Source organism: Carassius auratus, unplaced genomic scaffold (assembly GCF_003368295.1).
Source record: "Carassius auratus strain Wakin unplaced genomic scaffold, ASM336829v1 scaf_tig00215316, whole genome shotgun sequence".
NCBI classification, from domain to species: domain Eukaryota; kingdom Metazoa; phylum Chordata; class Actinopteri; order Cypriniformes; family Cyprinidae; genus Carassius; species Carassius auratus.
The window spans coordinates 2,252,824-2,273,677 of NW_020528035.1; the positions used below are offsets into that span (position 1 = coordinate 2,252,824).

General features: G+C 36.4%; 2 protein-coding genes across 3 annotated transcripts in view; one reads left to right on the forward strand and one right to left on the reverse strand.

The window, feature by feature from the left end:
- The window catches only part of LOC113094240 (astrotactin-2-like), a 500,635-nt gene that overhangs the window by 53,448 nt on the left and 426,333 nt on the right, over positions 1-20,854 (reverse strand). For both annotated transcript variants that reach the window (XM_026259926.1, XM_026259927.1), the window contains exon 17: positions 6,867-7,129. In XM_026259926.1, the coding sequence (XP_026115711.1) occupies positions 6,867-7,129 (263 nt within the window). The remainder of the gene's footprint in view (positions 1-6,866; positions 7,130-20,854) is intronic.
- On the forward strand, positions 10,691-14,958 carry trim32 (tripartite motif containing 32). The gene is made up of 2 exons (XM_026259928.1): positions 10,691-10,988; positions 12,596-14,958. The coding sequence occupies exon 2, from the start codon at positions 12,601-12,603 to the stop codon at positions 14,584-14,586; it is 1,986 nt and encodes a 661-aa protein (XP_026115713.1). The 5' UTR covers positions 10,691-10,988; positions 12,596-12,600; the 3' UTR covers positions 14,587-14,958.

Genomic DNA, 20,854 nt, shown 5'->3' on the forward strand with positions numbered 1-20,854 from the left:
TAGATTGCTTAAGCAATTTTAAAGTACATGAACTTAAACTTTTCCAGAAAGAGTACGTCAACCATGCTTGAGTAAATGTACAGATACCTTACAGCGAAAATGAATCCATTAATATGTACAAGTCCCAATTCCAATACTACATGAGTAAAAGTCTTGAAAAAAAAAAAAAAAAAAAATAGAAATAAAACTAAACACAAAATTGCAATAAATTGCAATAAATCATGGTCGACACAGCATCTTAGGTGTCTTAGAACACTGAAGTCTCAGTTTAGCTCAAATACTCAAAAAGGGCATAGGTAAACCATATCCTTCAAAAAGATCTCAGCTACATTCTTATCTTATATATGAAACACATGCGGCTCACAACTACCTTCTAATGCACTCACAATTGTATAAAGTGGCCTTGTTGACAAGTTTGAGTGAATAAGGGCAAACCGCACACCGCACAAGATAAAATACATTCAATGGACTGAAGATGGCGATATCACTGTTGTAACAGAAATTAAAAGTTTAAATTTAAGTTGCCATGCAAAATGTAATGAGAAATTGCATTACTCATAACAAATGTGTGGAGTAAAGAATTCATATTCTTCTTTTAAAAATATAGTCAATTAGACAGTAAAAGCTGCTAATATCTTTGATACTCAGTAAAACTACAAAGTACCCAAAAAGATACTTAGGGATACTCCACCCCAAAATGAAAATCTTGCAGTTCCATCCCGTAAAAGCTTCATTCGTTTCGGAACATAGTTTCAGATATTTTTGATGAAAACCAGGAGGCTTGTGACTGTAATATCTTAAATATCATAAATTTTGTTCCAAAGACAAACAAAGCTTTTATGAGTCAGAAACAACATGGGGGTAAGTGATTAATGACAACATTTTCATTTTGGGGTGGAGTATCCCTTTAAGTACAGTAACTGATTACATTTACTCAAACACTTTTCTTTGATTTCAATTTAATCAATATTGCCTCCTGCAAAATTCAAAACCAAGTTTCCTGAAGACTTGAAGTGTGTTGTGCACTATAAACGTGAACAGTAAACAAATACACTTTTAGGGAAACTGTTTACGACGGATGTTTGCTTTCTTTTTTTGAAACCATTGATGGCCCTTGAGTTCCACAACACCTCTTAACTCTCTAGACCTCAGAGAAACCCATTCCCAATGACAAGATGCAGGGCAATTATGACGTCTAAATGCTATTATCTGTTTTAACTCCTCTGAGCTCACCCTATTACTGTCCCCAATCAGCATCTGATATGTGCAAACATTAGCCATCTGGCCGAGGAATTGATTCATCCGATGACCCAAAACCTCAGCAAACAGGTCATTCCGATCATTTGGCTTAATGTAGAGAAGGAAATGTCCCTGTTTCTAGGAACACCTATAACCATCTTCCAGGAAGAGAGCTATGGCTTCGATTGAATCCAGGGTTCATAAGGGGACACGAAGAATGCAAATAAAAGTGCACATCTTTGAAAAACAGCAAACTGGCTAAAGGGTGTCTATAAGCTGATTCGATTTGCTTTCTCTATCCACTTAAATGGCTAGCAAAATCCATGGCTATAGCATTCCCTGGAAAATGTATGTCTGTCAGCGTATTGCCTTGGGTTAAATACAAAGTTTAAGGGCAGTATCCATTATTTTCTTCTTTGGAAAGCGGAGATTGTACCATGATCGGATTGGAGGCATACCTTTGGCAATTCCCTAGCTGAGCAGTTTTATTCCTATAATAAGTTGTACACTCAATTACAGTGAAGGCTATCTCAGACACACACAAAATATAACACTGCACCTGTTGAGCTGATTTTCGGGGGAATTGCTTTTAGGAAGTTTTGCAAAGCGACTCAAAAAAGTCCGAACTTTAAGCAAAACGGTCAGCAAAACTTGGAGGGCAAATAAAAGGTGCTTGGTAGTGTGACTTAGTATGATGCTAGACAGTTTGTGAATGAGAACAACTTTCGCTGTTTCACTGTAGTGACTGAATACTTTGTTTTACAAGCCTCCATTGATTCAGATTGATGGTTAATCATGACCTCATTTATATCTGTCAGTGCTATTACATCTCATTAATTTAAACGGTTAAATTGAATAATAAAAATGTATCTTCTACAATCAAGAATGAAGCTTGATTCTAGCACAGGATAAAAAATAAAAAACATCATTTTTCAACATCATGCATTTTTTTTATCTTCAAATTTTGACTTTTTTGTTTATCTTCAAATTTTGACAACAGAATAAAAAAATATTTTTTTTTTATTCTGTGGTGACTTTTTGTAAAAAAAAAATAATAATCATAATTCTGAGTTTATATCTCACAAGTTTGGTTTTTATTTTATTTTATTTGTACTTTATTATTGCTGTTTCCTCCACTGTATATATATATATATATATATATATATATATATATATATATATATATATATATATATATATATATATATATATAAATATATATATATATATATTGTGAGTGTGTGTGTGTGTGTATATGTATTTATGTATATATATTATATAAGGTATTCAAGTTTATATCTCACATTTATAACCTTTCTTCTCAGAATTGTGAGTAGTTACAGACTTTGGTTCTGCATTGCAAAGTACATCCGAGTGACACTAATTATTCATGAATTAATTGTTCAAAATAAGATCTACAAAATTATTTAAAAAATATGTAGAACTTTGATTTCTTGCAAACTTTAGCACATTCGTTAACTAATGCTGACCTTGTAAATTACTGCAAGATCTTGAACATGCCTAACTAAGAAAAATGTTATACAACAATACACAAAGATGAATGTTTGAGCTTACACTTTGTCGGGGCCCTTGTGGCAATGCTGAGAATGCAACACATGCTTGTGTCAGAAATTAATTAAGGATGCAGTGTATTCTGAATTGCGAAAAAAAAAAGGAAAAAAAAAAATAAGAAAAAAAAAAGTTAAGCGTATTCATAGCCAGAAGTGTCTGCATTCGGTTTATTGCATAAAGTATGGTTTAGAATAAAGATGCAATGAAACAGACATTTTCTTCTACATTGTTACATGCATCTGAGTGCGGCAGCTTATTGAATAAGAAAAAAATGTAGGGCAGGATTTAGTTCTATGCATAGACTGTTAATTCAATTTTGCAGAGTGAGCACTGCACTGCAAGCTTGCAGTCTATTGTGGACTGATGGGTTTAAGCAGACTAAATTATTGGAGACGCCTGGCATATATGTCACCAGAGAGAAGCCCAAAGTTTCAACCGGAAAACCCAGCTATGACATTTTGATTAAAAATTACACGAATTTCCATTTCATGTCGACTTTAAAGCTATGTTCGACTGCAGATTAGAAACCTACTGCCAGATGTATGAGAAAATGGCTGGAATGAAAGTTTCTTCTCTTCTCTGTGTCCAAAGAGTTCCTCCTTAATCTTAAAATGACTGATGAGTTTCCTACTTCCTACTTAATATATAAAGAACAGTGTATGAGTGTGTATGTGCAAGCTCGTTTAGCTAGATTGCGAAGGGGGGAGCAATGATGAAAACAGGATCAAAACTGTTACATGAGAAGCTCTGTGAATTTCGCTTTTTTTATCCAGACTTGTTTTCCGGTACAGTGTTTTTAAGGAAATGGACAGATAATTTCATATCATAACCATATTTCCATTAGAAAGAGACTGATGAATAAGCTCAATAAGGCAAAAAGGACACAAAATACAGTACACATTGTGTTTTTGCAGTAACTATATTCCTTAAAACTTCTGATGGCTGCGTCAAAATCAGAAGGGTATGGAAAAAACAAACCATAAGGTTAAAATACATTCTCAAAACTCATAAACTTCCTCCATGTTTTTTCCCCTATGCAAACTAACTGATGTAAAGTTTTGATGGTTGCATCAAAAGCAAATTGTATTGTCTTAAAGCTGATGCAAAAAATTGCTTTATAAAACTAGTGAGACTACAAAAAAAAAAAAAAAAAAAAAAAAAAAAAAATAGCTGGATTAAGCAGGAATATTAGTGTTTGGTTCTCAATGGCAGAGAGCTGCACGGGTCCAATTTTGTAAATCCGCACCCGCCCGTAACCGCAGTGTTTAAAACCGCATCCGACCCGTTTTCCGACAGCAGCACTAATTAAAATCCTCACCCGACCCGCTTAAAATAGAACCGACACCCGACCCGCACCCGAAATCAAATCAGTTAAGCAAATCACATTAGACACACTTTTTTTCGAATTTTATTGCCAGGTCATACAGAAGTTATTTATGGAAAACTCTTTTTAAAAGATATTCGTTTTTTATACATTGTATCTTAATTTTGATCAATGTTTTATCTATCAATTGCCCATATTTTAATAAATAAGAAGCAAACATATAGCAGACAATGAAATAACCTTAGTGTACCTAATTGACAGAATTACAAAAAAATATTTTGCTACCTAAAATTTTAATATTTTTTGTATTACGCATGCATGCATGTCTATTTCCTTCATATTAAATATAAAACGCATGTGGACTGATATTTTCCAATGTCTAGACTCCTTTATTAATGGAGTAGGCTAAACAGACGTTTCAATATACTGGTATTAAATGCATTTTCTGAGAATTTATATTTCACTTTTTTACTGCAAATGTCGAAATACGTGCTCTTTGGTCCATCAGTCACTGATCACATTAGAATAAAATATCTCATAATAAAATACAAAATTGACTGATTTATGAATGTATATGCATAGTTCTCATCAGTCGGAAATACAGATAAAAGCTTTCATTTGTTGTATTTTTGATCCTGAAAGAAAACAGAACAACAAAAGAGCGAATCATACAACCGTCAGAGGTTGTGCTTCAAGTCGAACGCACTCATTTATTAATCCTTCACAGCTGAGCATCGCGAGAGGCGGATCTGCGCGCATGTAAATGAGCTGCACAAAGTCAAAAAAACAACAACCCTAGATAGCCTAGATTAGGCCCATATTCACAAATGTGTTAGCTATGGAATTAAATATCTGATATTCCGATTGTCAAATACATGCAAGTGGAAGTGTATTGTTGTTTAAACACCTTTATAACAATCGCGTTATGCGCAATATAATTTTATGACACAAATTTTAAAATAGGCTTAAATCAAACACATTTTAATTCAGATTCTGTATATAGCTATATATATATATATATATATATATATATATATATATATATATATATATATATATATATATATATATATGTGAACGGAAAACAAAAACAACGGAAAAAAAAACAGCTGGCTGATCTTAACTGACCTTAACGTGTTAACTATGACTCATGCAGCCGTTTGCGCCGTGGTGATTTTTTTTTTTAAAGTGGAACGTAGGCCTATTTTTACGTTTGCACGTGACTGTTTTGAACCCGTGTTTAAACCCGTGTTTCCCTGTGTCCGACCCGACCCGCACCCGTATCCGACACAGTTGGATATTTTTCACCCGTTTCAGCCAAATTTGCGGTTCACCCCCGCAAATTTGCGGGTACCCGAACCCGTGCAGGACTCTACTCAATGGACCAAAGCTAGTCCAGCTCATTGACTTCTTCTCCATCATGTCCTAATCACGAAGCGCTCTCATCTCTCTCGGAAGAGGCGTCGTTTTGGGTTCAGGTGAAGATGACAGCATTGTCTCTGTAGGTCTTTTGAGTCTGTTACACTAATTGACAGGAGGCTGTGACCGCAAGGAGTCTTGGCTCTTCCCCAGGGTCGATGACATCAATATCATCCTCATAATCTCGCAGTATCTTCTAAGCATGCTATACGCTCTAGTCTGAGCCCTTCCCAGTCGACTCGGCTGCGTTTTTCTCTCCTGTTTGTTTACCAATCGACAGATCCCCGCTAGGGACCGTCTGCTATCGATTGAGAGCCTTTCGTCATTGTTGACGCTCCTGTTATTAGCAAGATCCACACACACACACACACACACACACACTGTATGCAGGTAGCTAAGCTGCCTGCTGGGGGAATCAGTGTTATGGAGCAGGTCTGATCCCTAGAGCGCTTGTCCGTCAGGTACGCACCGGGCCAACGCAGGCCATTTGGTAAGTGAGTCACTCTGGAGTCTCTTGACACTGCTGAACAACAGACACTGGTTAATGGCATCTTGCCTTCTAAGACATCAATAGTACGAGAGATGATGCAGAAAAGAAAGCTCTCGCAAATCTGCTCCCAAACCAAATTTAATATCCTCATTACGTCGATGACTCAGAAGGTGCAGCAGCTAGTAATGCAATCTCCTCATTTAAGGATATTTTATGATCACGCAGTTCAGCAAAGAAACAGTGGTTTAAAGAAGGGTAACAATGTTATTATTCTTCTATTACGATATTAGAGTATAATTGTTCATGTTGCATTTTCTCTAAGTTCAGTTCATAACATCCTTTCGGAAAGACAAACCCTGCTTCATCGTAATGAGAATCACTCCTGCCATCTTCTGGCACATCTGGAGCAGCAGAATACGTCACTTATTTACTCGAAAGGAGACTGAATCCACTGCCAACATTCAACAAGAAACAATATCTGTGGAATTCATGTTTATACCTTCCACATGTGAGCTGAACAAACCTTTTTATACATAATTCAGCTCTAATTCAAATGAATTTCAGGATCAAATGTCATGTTGATTCAAGACCATATACATAAGTTGATATATATATATATATATATATATATATATATATATATATATATATATCAACTTATGTATATGATCTTGAATCAACATGAAATTTGATCCTTTCATAAGAGACTTCAGAATTCAACATTAGAATTCAAAAGTAACAGAGTGGAAAATGCTTTTTGATTCTTGTTCGAACCTTTCTTTAAAAGAGTCAAAGACTTGATCAAATGCATCCATCATTTACCTCTTTAGTAACGTTATCCTGTACCAGGCTGTACAGGGGCACGATACGACTGACTTCCAAGAGGACTGGTGTTGGGCTGGGCGTCTCACGGCCTGCTTGTCTGCACAGGTGACAGGCGGCCGGGCAGCTGCCCTTCTCCTGGCACCGGATCTCCACACCAGCCACCAGGTCATCAGACAGCAGCTGTGTCTTCAGCAGGCCTGACAGGTAGCTGATGAACGGCACCGCTTTCAAGTCCCGCCGGCCACCCTGGTCTGTGACTTCTGAGAAGGTGAGAGACAGAGTGACATCACTGGAACACCATGTCTTATAACAGAGATTTGTGACTCACATCATGTCCGATTCGTGATCAGAACTGAGCAAAGTTATTAATAGGAATGAGCCTATTAACACAGGAACTGAAGCAGGAGGGTTACTTTTATACATTTATAAAAAAGGGTAAGAAAATTGTGATTAAGAGAGATGATGAATATGAAAAATGAAGTTATTGGAAAGCTACTGTTCATGTTGGTTTCAAACAGTTTTGAAAGACTTTTATACCAATTTCAACAAAAGTTTTACTTTTGAACATTTTACTTACATCTTGAATGTATGTGAACAAGTATATTTTAGCAAACAAAAAAGGTATTTGAACATTTGTAATTTTGTGTTGGATTTGTGTGTGTTTGTGTGTAAACATATAGAGCTGTACACAATAAAATAAGCATCATGGCATTGACCCTTATTTATTTGATTGTATTTAATTGTATTTCATTTATTTTAATTATTATATTGGTGTTAATTTTAATGATACCATTGTCTATACCCACAAAAAGTGCACTTAAATTGAATGAGCAATTGTAATCTGGGCCTGCTTCAATTTTTTTAAGTATATTTAAAGAAAGAAAAAAAAAAAATACTAGATATGATATAACAATGAAATAAAAGGCCACATTTATATTTAAAGACTGTTTCATAACACACTTAAGTACGCTTTTATAAAGTTTGCATTGTCAAATTAAAAGATTTACTATAAATCATTGCGTTAAGAATATTTTGTCATTAAAGAAGTACACTTGTTTTGATGTGCTGACTAACTATACTTACTATAACTATACTTTATTATAATTTTAACTCTAGTATGATTGGTATTGTATCTAAAATATTTAACGTAGCCTATTGCAAAGTTCAGTTAATTGCACTAAACATAAACTACAATATATATATATATATATATATATATATATATATATATATATATATATATATATATATATATATATATATATAAACAATATATAAATATAATTTAAATTAACATGCAATTAATTGTCTGAAACATTACATTCAGTTTGCACTTAAGTATATTGTTAGTATATTAGTAGCTTATATTATTTCAGTAAGAGCGCTAAAGCCTACTTTTTCACAAGGGTTTGGTTGTTGGCACATGTCAGACATCTTTAAGGAAATAGTTTCAGAAGGTGATGAATTGCGTCTGCTATGAATACACACGGGGTGATTTTCATGTTGGTTTGCAGTGTTCGTGCACAGAACCCTTGGCAGACGCCAAACAATGCGATTACGTGAGGAAGGATATGAATTGAGTGCTGAGACGTCCGTCTGATGGCTAAACAGATGTGCGACTCTGAACAAAAACGGCTGTTTCTCTGCGCTCCACGGCCGATTTCCGTGAACATTCCCGTCCGGCGATCGCATGAGTCATTATGCTGGATTTTAGCATGACAGGCAAACACTTTGAGGAAGAGGAGGAGGAAGAGAAGGCGTGCGGGGAGAGCAAACAATCCGAAACCGTTGTGTCTACAACAACACGGGGAGGTGCCAACCAGAGCCCGTCGGTGTTTGCGCTGTTCTCACCACACACAGAGGACACGGCGAAAGAGAAAACGACACGGCTAGAGTACCTAATTGGTACCAGCCTACAGTATGCTTTTTAAATAATTCATTTCCTGCAGCGCGCTTAATCATTTTGAGATGAAGCAGCGCCGTTCGAAATGGGCAAAGAGAAAACATCTGGCAGTAGAAATTCTCGTCCATGTGTGTTCACCCTCTATGCTGGTGTGAGGTTATTATTATTATTATTATTATTATCATCATCATCATCATCATCATCATCATCATTATTATTATTATTATTATTATTATTATTATTTAATCTATGCCATCTGGATTTTCTTCTGAAAAAGACAAGATCGGGTAAATAAATTCTTAGTTTACATAATTAACTACATATCCCATGATGCATAGGACTACAATGAACGGTGCAATCAGGCTATTAATTAATGATGGTAATAACACATTTAAGGTGTATTGCCAAATATCGCCAAGTTATTACTATAAAATATTAAGAATTTACTTATCAATTTATGTATTCATTAACCTTTTAATTAATTTATGTAGCCAGAAATTGTATTTAGGCTATTTTGATAGTGTATATATGATAAATAAATAAATAACAATAAATAATAAAATTAAATAAAATTACAGCCCCTTAATTGTAAGTTTATTTAACAAGTAGGCCTAGCTTTGAGAGGGAATACATAATTGTCAGTTCTTCTTTTTTAAAGAGGATGGTCTTTTCCCACTGTTTCAGTTTTCATATACACCATCTGGTGGATGGATGGATGGATGGATGGTTGGATGGGTATAGGCTAGTTTACTTCTTCATTTGACCGGCCTCTATAAAGTTCATGTTACAGATGCTAGAGTTTATGTAGACCCGTATTGGTTAATTTAAGCTAATTATTAACAATAATTACATTATTTATTTTTATTTCCCAATATAGTAAATTAATGGTATTTACAAATAATTTGAACATTAACTGGCAACATATGTCTATGTCTTTATCTAGTAAGGGGAAATGCTAAAGAATATAGGCTGTTTCAATAATTAAGAAATGTCTTATGTGACATTTATATAAACAGACTACAGCTGAAAAGTAGTCTAATAATGTTGACTGTTTGATTGATAAATTATGATTCAGACTATAGCAGTATTAAATTAATGACTATAAAATGCACAATTTACTACTTCTTGGTTGTCCTAATATTCAGACACTTCTGCAAACGCACTGTTTAATTACTAGGGTTTCTTCCTGTTTTTATACCTAGGCTACAGTGTATAGTTTCTTACAATTCTTTCCATTTATTTTTGAAATGACAGGACCATAGTTGCAAAGCTTTCTTGATAAGCTGCATATCATCTGTTACCATTTAACATATCATTAACTTAGTGTAAATAATGATGCAGTCATCATCACTCTTTGCTGTGGTAGTAGGCCTACCGCCATTTAATATTACGAAAGTTTAAACGGGGATCCTTTCAGACAGAGATCTGCTGCCATCTAGCGGTAAATTATTGCAATACAGCTACATACTATATTGAAATGTGAATAGTGAACATGATCATATATGTAATGTAATTACATTCCTTTTTTGCATGTATCCTTTGGAAATTGTAATAAAGCACAACTCAAACATTTTATGACACATCTAAATATGTATTTTCTATTTTCATATATAGTCTTTCATAAAATTTCTTGCTAATATAAAATAAAATAATATAAATAATAAAAAATTATATAAATAATATATATATATATATATATATATATATATATATATATATATATATATATATATATATATATATATATATATATATATATATATATATATATATATATTTTTTTTTTGTTTTTTTTTTGTTTTTTTTTACTCTCAGTCCCAGTTTATTTATATCAAGAATAAATATTTGCGAACCATTTTTCAGATCATGTTTCAATTTGTAACACGTCGGTCTTTATATTCTTAATAATACAAAGATTATTCGGGGGGTTTCTCATATGTTTTGGATCCACCCATGCTGAGTTGTCAACACGTGCCACTGAAATAGCTTTGCGCATCACGCATGCCAACAGCGGCTCGTGATTAGTTCCAGCGCACATCAGTGAACAGACACGGAACGCGGTAGCTTCCGCCGCAGCCAACGAAATCTCACTGGGGGCGGGATTCACAAAATAATCACGCGCCGTTATGACGTCACCTCCGCAGTGTCGCACGCACCCGCTGAAATGAGAGACGCGCGCCTCGTCACATCAAGGAAAAGCTGCTGTTGAACTGAAGGTAGGAAATCATGTAACAATCAATATAAGTAAACATTCATGCATGATTTTTAGCATGCACGTATGACCGTGCTTTCATTTTGGACGCCGTGCATGCATTAGATAAGAATGACGTGGCTCAGATCGCTGTATTTAGAAGCTCCGGGCCTGTAAATGAGCTGATTAGATATATAACAACATATAATCAGATTGTATGATGGGCTGCATATATGATGAGCTGCAATAGAGGGGCTGTAAATAATACATGCATTGAACTGATACAAGAAATGCCAATGACTGATCCAAAAACATGATGGTGAGTTTGTAGTTAGCCATCTGGCTACCAAAACAAACATAAGGAAGGGTGTTGGTGCGTGTTTTTTTTAATAATTTTTTTTTAGTTAAATAGTTCTAAGTTCATAAATACCATAGCATTTTTCTTTGTGATCATGAGGTGAAAATGCATCAGTAGGTGTGGTAGGGCAACCACTAAATATAGGATCAGCGTTAATGCATTCCATCAGACTGCTTTTATGATGTTTTTTTTTTTTTTGCTTTTTTTTTTCTTGGTATTCTTTCCTGGGCTGTACTAATATCCATTTTAAAGAATATTGAACTTAATTTTGTTATTTTGCTTAAATATTTTGTAAGAGTAAATATATTAATAATTTGAGCGCATACATTTTATTTGGCATTAATAAATTATTTATTTATATATATATATCTCTTAAAGGCACAGTATGCAAGTTTTTTTTTTTCTTTTTTCTCTTTATTAAAACATCCAAAAACCACTATAACAGTATTATATATTATGCTGACCTGTGTACTTACATTATCCCAAATGTTTCAAAGAATGTTTAAATCTAGAGAAATAAGCAATTTTAAGTGTCATTGTGTCACCTGCCAATGACATTATAACCCTTCAATTTCCAGTTCTGTTTTGTCGACTGTAGCATAATAAAAGCTCAGCTGCTTTCAAATCATGTATCGCGCTTTGTCAGAGGTCTTGTTTCACTTCAATGGCTTTCTGCCTCACCCTGCTTCATTCTACTACATTAATAAATCATTAGCTCATCCATGAACATGATTTCTTTCCCATGCATTGCATTGGCTGCGGGGATGAAGACGACAACTCCCATGATTCCACACTCAGTCACGGCATCCAACAACGCTACCTGGTCTTTGTTTATTTTGAATACGTGCCCTCCATTGGCAAAAAAAAAAAACATATTGTGCCTATAATGTCCACACTGAACTTAGAAATAGTACAGTGGACTCAATGTTTTGTTTTTGTAATACTATTAACAATACATAATCTTCTATGTATAATATTTTACAAAACTAACATGTCTCAATTTCTCCAGTTCCACCTTCCATCTCAGTAAAATCTGCATATCACCACAAATCAGTTGAAATGCATTTAACCTCTGTCCACAAAAATGTTTCAGTATATGCGAGTGGGGAATTTACAATGGACTAAGTGCACTTGCCATTTTTGATGCACATTATAAGCAAAAAAATAGGCCTTTTCACAAAATTTCAGTCAATAAGAGATGTGCTGGTTTATTTTTTTTAGTTTTAGGACTTAAAACATCAAACACATAGACATGACTTTTCTCCTCCCCGTAGGCACCATGGCCACACCAACGTCTTTAGATCCAGATTTGGTTCGGGAGGTCCTGGAATGTCCCATTTGTCTGGAGACCTACAACCAGGATCAGCTTCGACCCAAACTGCTGCAGTGTGGTCACTCTGTGTGTCGCCAATGCCTTGAGAAACTCCTCGCCAGTACGATAAATGGCGTGCGCTGTCCCTTCTGCAGCAAGGTGTCTCGTATGAGCAGTATTTCCCAGCTGGCTGACAATCTCACTGTGTTGAAGATCATCGACTGTGCAAGTTCATGTGGCTCTACTATGGGTCTCATGTGCAAGTCTTGTAAAAATCGCCTGCCCCGGCAATACTGCAGTGACTGCAGCATCTTGTTGTGTGATATTTGTAAAAATGAGGGTCACGAGTGTCAGGGTCACTTCGTCCAGGCCATTCGTGTTGCCGCTGAACAGCGGCGAAAAGAAATCAGCGGGAAACTTTCTAACTTGCGGGGCTCAATGGGAAACATTCAGAAGAAGAAGGCAGCTATCGACAACATGACAAAATCACTCAAACTGAAGTACAAGGCTGTACAGCAGGAATACGCCAAGGCTGAGTTGCAGCTCCAGGAGGAACTTGGCCGTTCACGCCGTGCCTTCGCCACCTCCTTGGCCGAAATAGAAAAACTCAATGCCCAGATTCTGGAGGAGCAAACGTACCTGCTCAGTATCGCTGAAGTGCAGGTGGTGTCTAGATGTGACTATCTAACCATGAGGATCAAGCAGACGGATGTTGCTCTACTGGAGGAAGAGAGCAACAGTGAAGAAGAAGAGTTGGACTTTAAAACCAATCTGCCTGTCATTCTAAAACTTCAAGAACCTGAATTTGTTAAAACGGGGTGCTCGAAATCCTTGGAAGTTGGGCAACTGACCACAAAACCCTGTACTGTTAATGCAGAGGAAGAAGACAGACTTGATTTCGCCGCTTCCATTGCCACCCCTTTGGACATTTACCGTGATATTGACATGGAAACGACAGTTGAAGAGGCCGTTTGCGCTTCTCCCGGCAGCTTCAAGTCCAAGTCTGTTGATGGAGGTGGACCTTCTCCAGGTGCTTCTGGTGGGCAACTCTGTCAGTTTGTGAAAAAGATGGGCTGCAAGGGCAATCTGCCGGGCATGTTTAACTTGCCGGTAAGCATTTGTGTCACACTGCAGGGCGAGGTGCTCGTGGCCGACCGAGGGAACTACCGCATCCAGATCTTTAACCGCAAGGGCTTCCAAAGGGAGATACGGCGTAACCCGAGCAGCATCGACAACTTTGTCTTGAGTTTCCTAGGTGCTGACCTTCCCAACCTCATCCCGCTCTCCATTGCAATCACTGCTCAGGGCCTCATCGGCGTCACCGATAACTATGACAACTCTGTGAAAGTTTACACCACAGATGGCCACTGCATTGCTTGTCACAAGAACCAGCTCATCAAGCCATGGGGAATCGCGGCCATGCCTTCGGGCCAGTTTGTCGTGTCAGATGTTGAGGGGGGAAAGCTGTGGTGCCTGGCCGTGGATCGTAATGTAGGGGTTGTGAATTATAACCGCTTATGTTCAGCTGTCAGGCCCAAATTTGTAACTTGTGACTCCTCAGGTACAGTCTACTTCACACAGGGCTTGGGTCTAAACATTGAGAATCGACACAATGAACACCACCTAGAGGGGGGTTTCTCAATCGGCTCGGTGGGAATGGATGGCCAGCTGGGAAAGCAACTAAGTCATTTCTTTTCAGAGGCAGAGGACTTTCGATGCATCACCGGCATGTGTGTTGACTCGAACGGGGACCTGATCGTAACAGACAGTGGGCGTAAGGAGATATTGCAGTTTCCTAAAGAAGGTGGCTATAATATTCTCATTCAGGAGGGCCTAACCTGCCCTGTAGGGGTGGCTGTTACACAAAAGGGTCAACTGCTCGTCTTAGATTGCTGGGACCACTGTGTGAAGGTCTACACTTACTTGCAAAGGAGACGTTCCTCTACATGTTAAGACTGCTGTGTGGACAATATATAAGACTAGTCACTTTAATTCAATGGCTTCATTACAAATGTGTTTGCTTTTCAGTGATTTCTGACCTGTAGCTTCCAGTGGCTGGGATGGGGCAGCTAAGCTGCAACCATTCACCACTGGAGCAGCTGAATAATGGCTTATGGGTATTATCATGGATGCTTTGGGCAAATGGATTTCGAAATATAGCACAACTGATGGCAATAACCGACAATGTCGTTCTTTATGTGTGCAAGTCAGTTCTCATGATTTCTGGTTTCTCTGTGATGCTGTACAGGCATTAAGATTGAGACTAAGAGTTAATGAGAAGATCTTTTTTTGTAGTTGCTGTGTGAAGATATGCTATGAAAGTTATATTATATACAAGAACATCTGTTGCATAATGTTGATACAGTAGTATAAAAAATACTCAAAAATAAAGTTTATGTTGAGGCAGTTACTATGTAAATGGGGCCAGTTTTGGAAAATTTAAGATCAGAAATGTGAAGTTCTCGATTTTATAAAACCAATTACATTCTTATGTTCAAATTTGTTATTTCAGCTGGATTTTTAGTCAATTTAGGCTTTTTTTTTTTTTGCATGGCAACAAAATAACATCGGAAATAACTTTAGGCAGATAAAGAAGTGATGTTATAAAGTAGGGATTATTATATTATATACTTTAGAGTGATTTGTTACTAAAGTGCACATCAGATGTGTTAAACATGGAAGCTCGAATGTGTGCGTGAGGTGCTAAAACAGACCTCACGCACATGAGCACTGAGCATCTTTTCCTTTTAATGTCAGTTGGCAGTCCTGCATACCGCCATTTGCTGCACGACACAGGCATGGCAACTGACATAAAATAAAGATTTGGCTTAGCATAGCAGACACAGGTCAGTTAAAAAAAATAGAAATACTCAGTCGATCCTTGAGATAGATTCTGCACATTCCTATTAGAAAGGTTTTTTTTTACTACATTCTTGTTAACACTAACAATTTGTTGCATCTTAATTTTCTTTCCAAACTGTCAGTTTTATTGTTTGCAGATTGGCCCCATCCACCTCCATTGTTTAAATGACTCACTAGAACACACGTCTTTGCATTGTTTAAATTAAAGATGACTGTTTTTGGTAGTAATAAAGATAATTCCACAAGTATTGTGAATTGAGCTTAACTTGTGCTGAACCCAGAATATCTCTTGAATGGGAAGGATTGCTGTGAAAAATGTACAATGTGCTGACTTTAATCAATTCTGTGAGTGTCATGTTCATGTGTAATTGTTGCAATGATTTCCCGTAATGCCCTTACTATTAAAGTGCCCCTTCATACCTGAAATCGTTGTCAGTAAAGGACCTTCTGATTTATGTACAGTATGAATCTTCCATATATTGAAATACAATTACACTAAAGAAACATTAAGCTTGTAAAAATGTTAAGTAATTGTTACTACAAAAGATGAGACAATAATTAAATGATCTCAAAACTGTCTTTTATTGTTAATTATATACTGTGAATTGGTTTATAGTGTTCTCCAGTTTGTGATAGTGTTGCAGGAACCAAAGGCCTGTTAAATTGAGGAGATATTTACTGGCCTGTCAAGTAACTGTATTCCCCATCAGAACTATTACAGAGTAACTGTAATAGTTTGACTGAAGCAGGGAAATGACTCCGCAATGTATAGACTATGTTAAAATCATATATGAAATTGTTTTGCATTGAAGCGTCCTTGTATCAAAGATCTGGATCTTAAATCTCATGCTTAAAAGCTTTAGATAGCATTGAACTGGGTGTCTTAAATTCTGGTTATGATATGGGCCTGTAGGGTTCAAATTAGTTCTGGAGCAGATTAAGTCTATAAAAAAAATATCACAAATAGATTACAACCGAAACCTATGATTACTACAATTCAAAACACAACACAAGTGTGCATTGCATTCTTTGGCTTGCAGAGTGCAATATAGTGGATTCTAGTGTAAACCTCTTTCATGGCAGTTTTCTTATTTAGGTACTCAACTGTCACTGTCATAACGCATTATGTTAGAACTTAAGTTAAATGGCACACATTTGAAGGTAAGTAATGTCACTGTTTTGAACATTGAGGTTTGTTTTTGCCAAACACAAAATTGCATTTGAAATACCACCGTGCATAAGCCACTTGCATCTGTGCATTTGTGTAAATTGTGTCTGGCCTTAAGTTATGAAAATGCATTTGTACATTTACCAACACATGCAGACCGCTTGCATTGGTCTTACATCAAATGCACTCACCCAGCACAAGAGATCCAGAGATATAACGTTCACTGTCTGTCATTACATTAGAAAAGGAAAATGATTTCCACTGAGTTGCTTGGCCATCTTAGGACTTTTAAAGACCACTTTAATGTATGCCTTAACACAGCGGGCAAAATCAAATTAAATTCATCTAGCTTTAAACTTAAAAAAAAAAAAATTATAAAAAAATTCTGTTGAAATGCAAGAGTAAAGACACCATGAATATGTAAATAATGTAACGAACACCTTTTATTCACCTCTTTCTGACAATTTATTCTTCGTTTCGACTTCATTTTGAGGTCATCTATGGCCTTCTGTAATAATGTAGTTGTGGCTTGTGTTCGGAATTGTGCTCATCCTTTTAATGCCTCTCACTTAATATGTCATATATGTAATAAAATGTATAGAAGTAATATTTTTCAAAAGTTTTTACCAGTATACATTGCCATCATTTCTTTTGTCTAGTCAATAAAAAAAAAAAAAATCTAAGTATTATGCACCTTTTTTTCAGTAAAGACAGGTGTATGCAATCATCTCAAACAACTCTATGCTAACCAACTCGGCATGATTGGAAAATAGCTAGAGCAATAATTGCTATTGCAAGATCTGGTAAGCATCATCATTATCTTGGATGCACAAAGTAACATGAGTAATGAGGCCCTGTCTTTTGTTACTTATTTTTACTTTCAGCAAATGCACAGAGCTTGATACACAACTCAACATATTTTTGTCCTTCAGTACAATGACCATCAATACAAGACCATTAAGGTTTTTTTTTTTTTTTTTGTCCCGTTTGTTATTGGTTGTTAAAGTATAATTTGATGTCACTTGTTCATGACTTGTTGCACAAGTAACTTTTTTAACATGATCTAGTATGCTTTATGGTCAAAGGGCCTAAATATTGAGTATTTTCTCAGTTTTTGTCAGGGTTCAATGGCAGGAGATCTGAATAGACATTACTTTCATAAGATCTAAGCATAATCATGTTCAAGCGTTGATGTTGGTGTCCGTGAAATAAAACAATTGTATTGTTCATGACCAATTGCGTGCAATAAAAACAACATTTTAAATTGTGTGACTCCACCATGTTCATTCACTTCAATTTAGCATTTTCCTGATTAAAACCAAAAAGAACTTTGCCTCAGTGTTACTGAAGAAATAAAATAATAATAATAATAATAATAATAATAATAATAAAAATACCAATCATCTATTACTAGGTCAATTGTTGGTCACTTTTAATTGTGTTTAAAATTAAATTCAAAACGGTGCAAACATTTAGTCTACAATGTGCCAGATTATATATATATATATATATATATATATATAAAAAAAAATACTGTTTGTGAAGAGGCGTATTTAAAATCCCAATATTGTTTCATCAATACATAACTACTGTATTGTCATCAAAGTTTAGATCAGTAATGTATCGTTCATAACTGATCTGAAAGTGAGAACCTGACTAAACTCAACCTTGAAGGGAATTATACAGCCTATGTTGGTTATGTCATAGTATTACTGCTGGGGTTGTTTAGTGTTCTGGATGTCATATGACTATCCCAAAGGAACATTTTCCAGCAGAATCAACAGCCACCTAGATGAGAAGTGTCTGTAACATTTGCTTGTGAATGTAGAGTGGTGTAGTGGGATCTTGGTTTCAGATGCCCTTAAACATAGTGGACATTTCAGATAGACTGGGTCTCATTTTTAAAGTGTGCATACACTCAGATTTGATCTTAGAGTGTGCATATGCTTAAATCTACGGCAAAGCTCATATTTGTAAAAAAAAAAAAAACCTGCCTTTGACGTGGGAAAGTGCTTAGCATCACATCAGGGTCTGAGTAGACATACTTTTTCTTGTCGGAGTACTGCAGGTTTTTCAAAATGTATGCTGTTCTTGCAGCTCGCTGTTTTAAATGAAAGGATTTGGACAATGACTGGAGATCATTTATATGTTAATGACCTTAATTAGGGGTGGTTTACAAGGCAGAGAGATGAAAACAATCAGCTGTGTGCAAGTTCAAGATCGTACATTCTTTCAATTACGCATAAGCATATTTGAGATGATCGTAAGATCACATTTAGGATGGTTTCTGTGCAACAAAAAGATTGGCAAAACTAACAAGATTAGAAAGCTAGTGTTATGTATTTATTTTTCAAGAAAGCAAGTAGTTAGTAAATGAATAGAGTGCAAGTCAAGTAGCAAGTGACCATAGAATTTTTGGTGAATGGGTGACTGCTACCCCCACAAAGCTGTTACATAATAAGTATTTACTTGTGTCTGAGACACTATGAGGGCTAACAGGACTATATGGTAAAGCTTTTTGCAAACCTTAGTTTCAACCCTGTTCAAACACTTCTGAACAAGCTAAACTTTTACTTGCAAATTATAGACAGGTGTGTTTAATTAGGGTCGGAACTAAAGTCTACAGAATGTCGGTCTTTCAGGACTGGAGTTAAAGAACACAGATGTGTCCATAACTTGATTCCAGAGGACCAACAACATGCAGAGTTTAACTCCAAACTACTTTAAAGTTTCTAGTATTCTTTTGTAATGAAGGCTTGCTAGTAAGAGCTGTAGAGATAAACCTTGCTATCCTGATCTCAGGTGGCTCACTAGCAACACTAGAGACTGTGTCCTTGTTAGCACACCCAACTACCATGCCAGAAACACCAGTTCCAATACTGGTTGGGGCAAGTCAAGTAGAACCGGAAGGGTTACACTTGGACTGGGTGATTCAGGGTGATTTTTTTATTTAATGTAAGAGCTAAACTCGGAAGGACAGTGACCCATCTAGGAGCAGGAGTGGACATTTTTCCTCCCCCATCATCTATAGCAGTACATCCCAATCCACTCGTGGGGACGCCCCACTGCATTACAATTTGGAATTTGTGTCTTGCAGTCCCAACATTACAGGAATTCTGTATTGCAGTCACTACTAATCAGCAAATGATTTGAACCAGGTGTGTTACATGAAGGAGACATCTTAAATATAAAGTGGTGGATGGTCTCCAGGAAAGGTTTGAAAAGCACTGATCTACAGGAGATATCATTAATACGTGCTTTAATTCAGATAACATCACCACATTCTATCAGGCTTGGGTCACCCCAACAACCCAGTTGAAATACAACAGTTGAAAACTATAGACCATTCTCTCGCCTCCCTTTATTTCACGTAACAACTTACCAGATAACAACCAGTAAGCTTTCAAAAGCAGACATTCTTCAAATAATACTGTCTGTTACTGAAAGCAAATGAAATTTTGTCTTCATTAGACCTGCCTTCAAGGTCCTCATGTCTACTTTTTCCAGGCAAATCGCACTTCAGTGGTTCCATGTGAATGCCTCACAGGCAGATCTGTCGAGTTTTCTGAAATTATGTCCAAGTATTGGTTCACCTCCTCTTCTGAGTACACTGCCTCATCGGGCCCAATCATAAAGGCACACAGGCTTTTTTTCTACCACAGCAGCGTCAGCTCTAGTAGTCTTGGCCTGGATCAAAGATTGTCAAATTCAAAGAGCCAAGTGTCTCTGGGTGACAGGTTCTTCCCTTTTGGAATACCTGTGATCCTTGTTGCGTCACATGCAGTACATAGACATAAGGGGCAGCAGTACAGGCTAAGAAGATGTACAGGCCTCTTATCTCACAGACCACCTTCGGTATAAGTCAAGTGCTTCCAGACCACATTAAGAAATGTGCAAAGTACTGGTTATGCGATATCACCCTCTTAGTAAACATACTCTTCACATCTAATGCCAAAATACTCACACGATGGCAAGTCTGGGAGTCTGATTTTGCAACATTGATTTGTGGGAAGACCCTTAAAAAACTTGACATCAAAAAGAAAAAAAGATGATCAGACTATGCAGAGGACTGGAGTCAGTTTAAGCTGAATGAAATGTTTGTACTTAATGTGATGGTATTTCGGTGATGTTCAAATAATCATCAACTCCACTATTAACACCAGCTGAGCTATATCTTTAATATCAGTACTC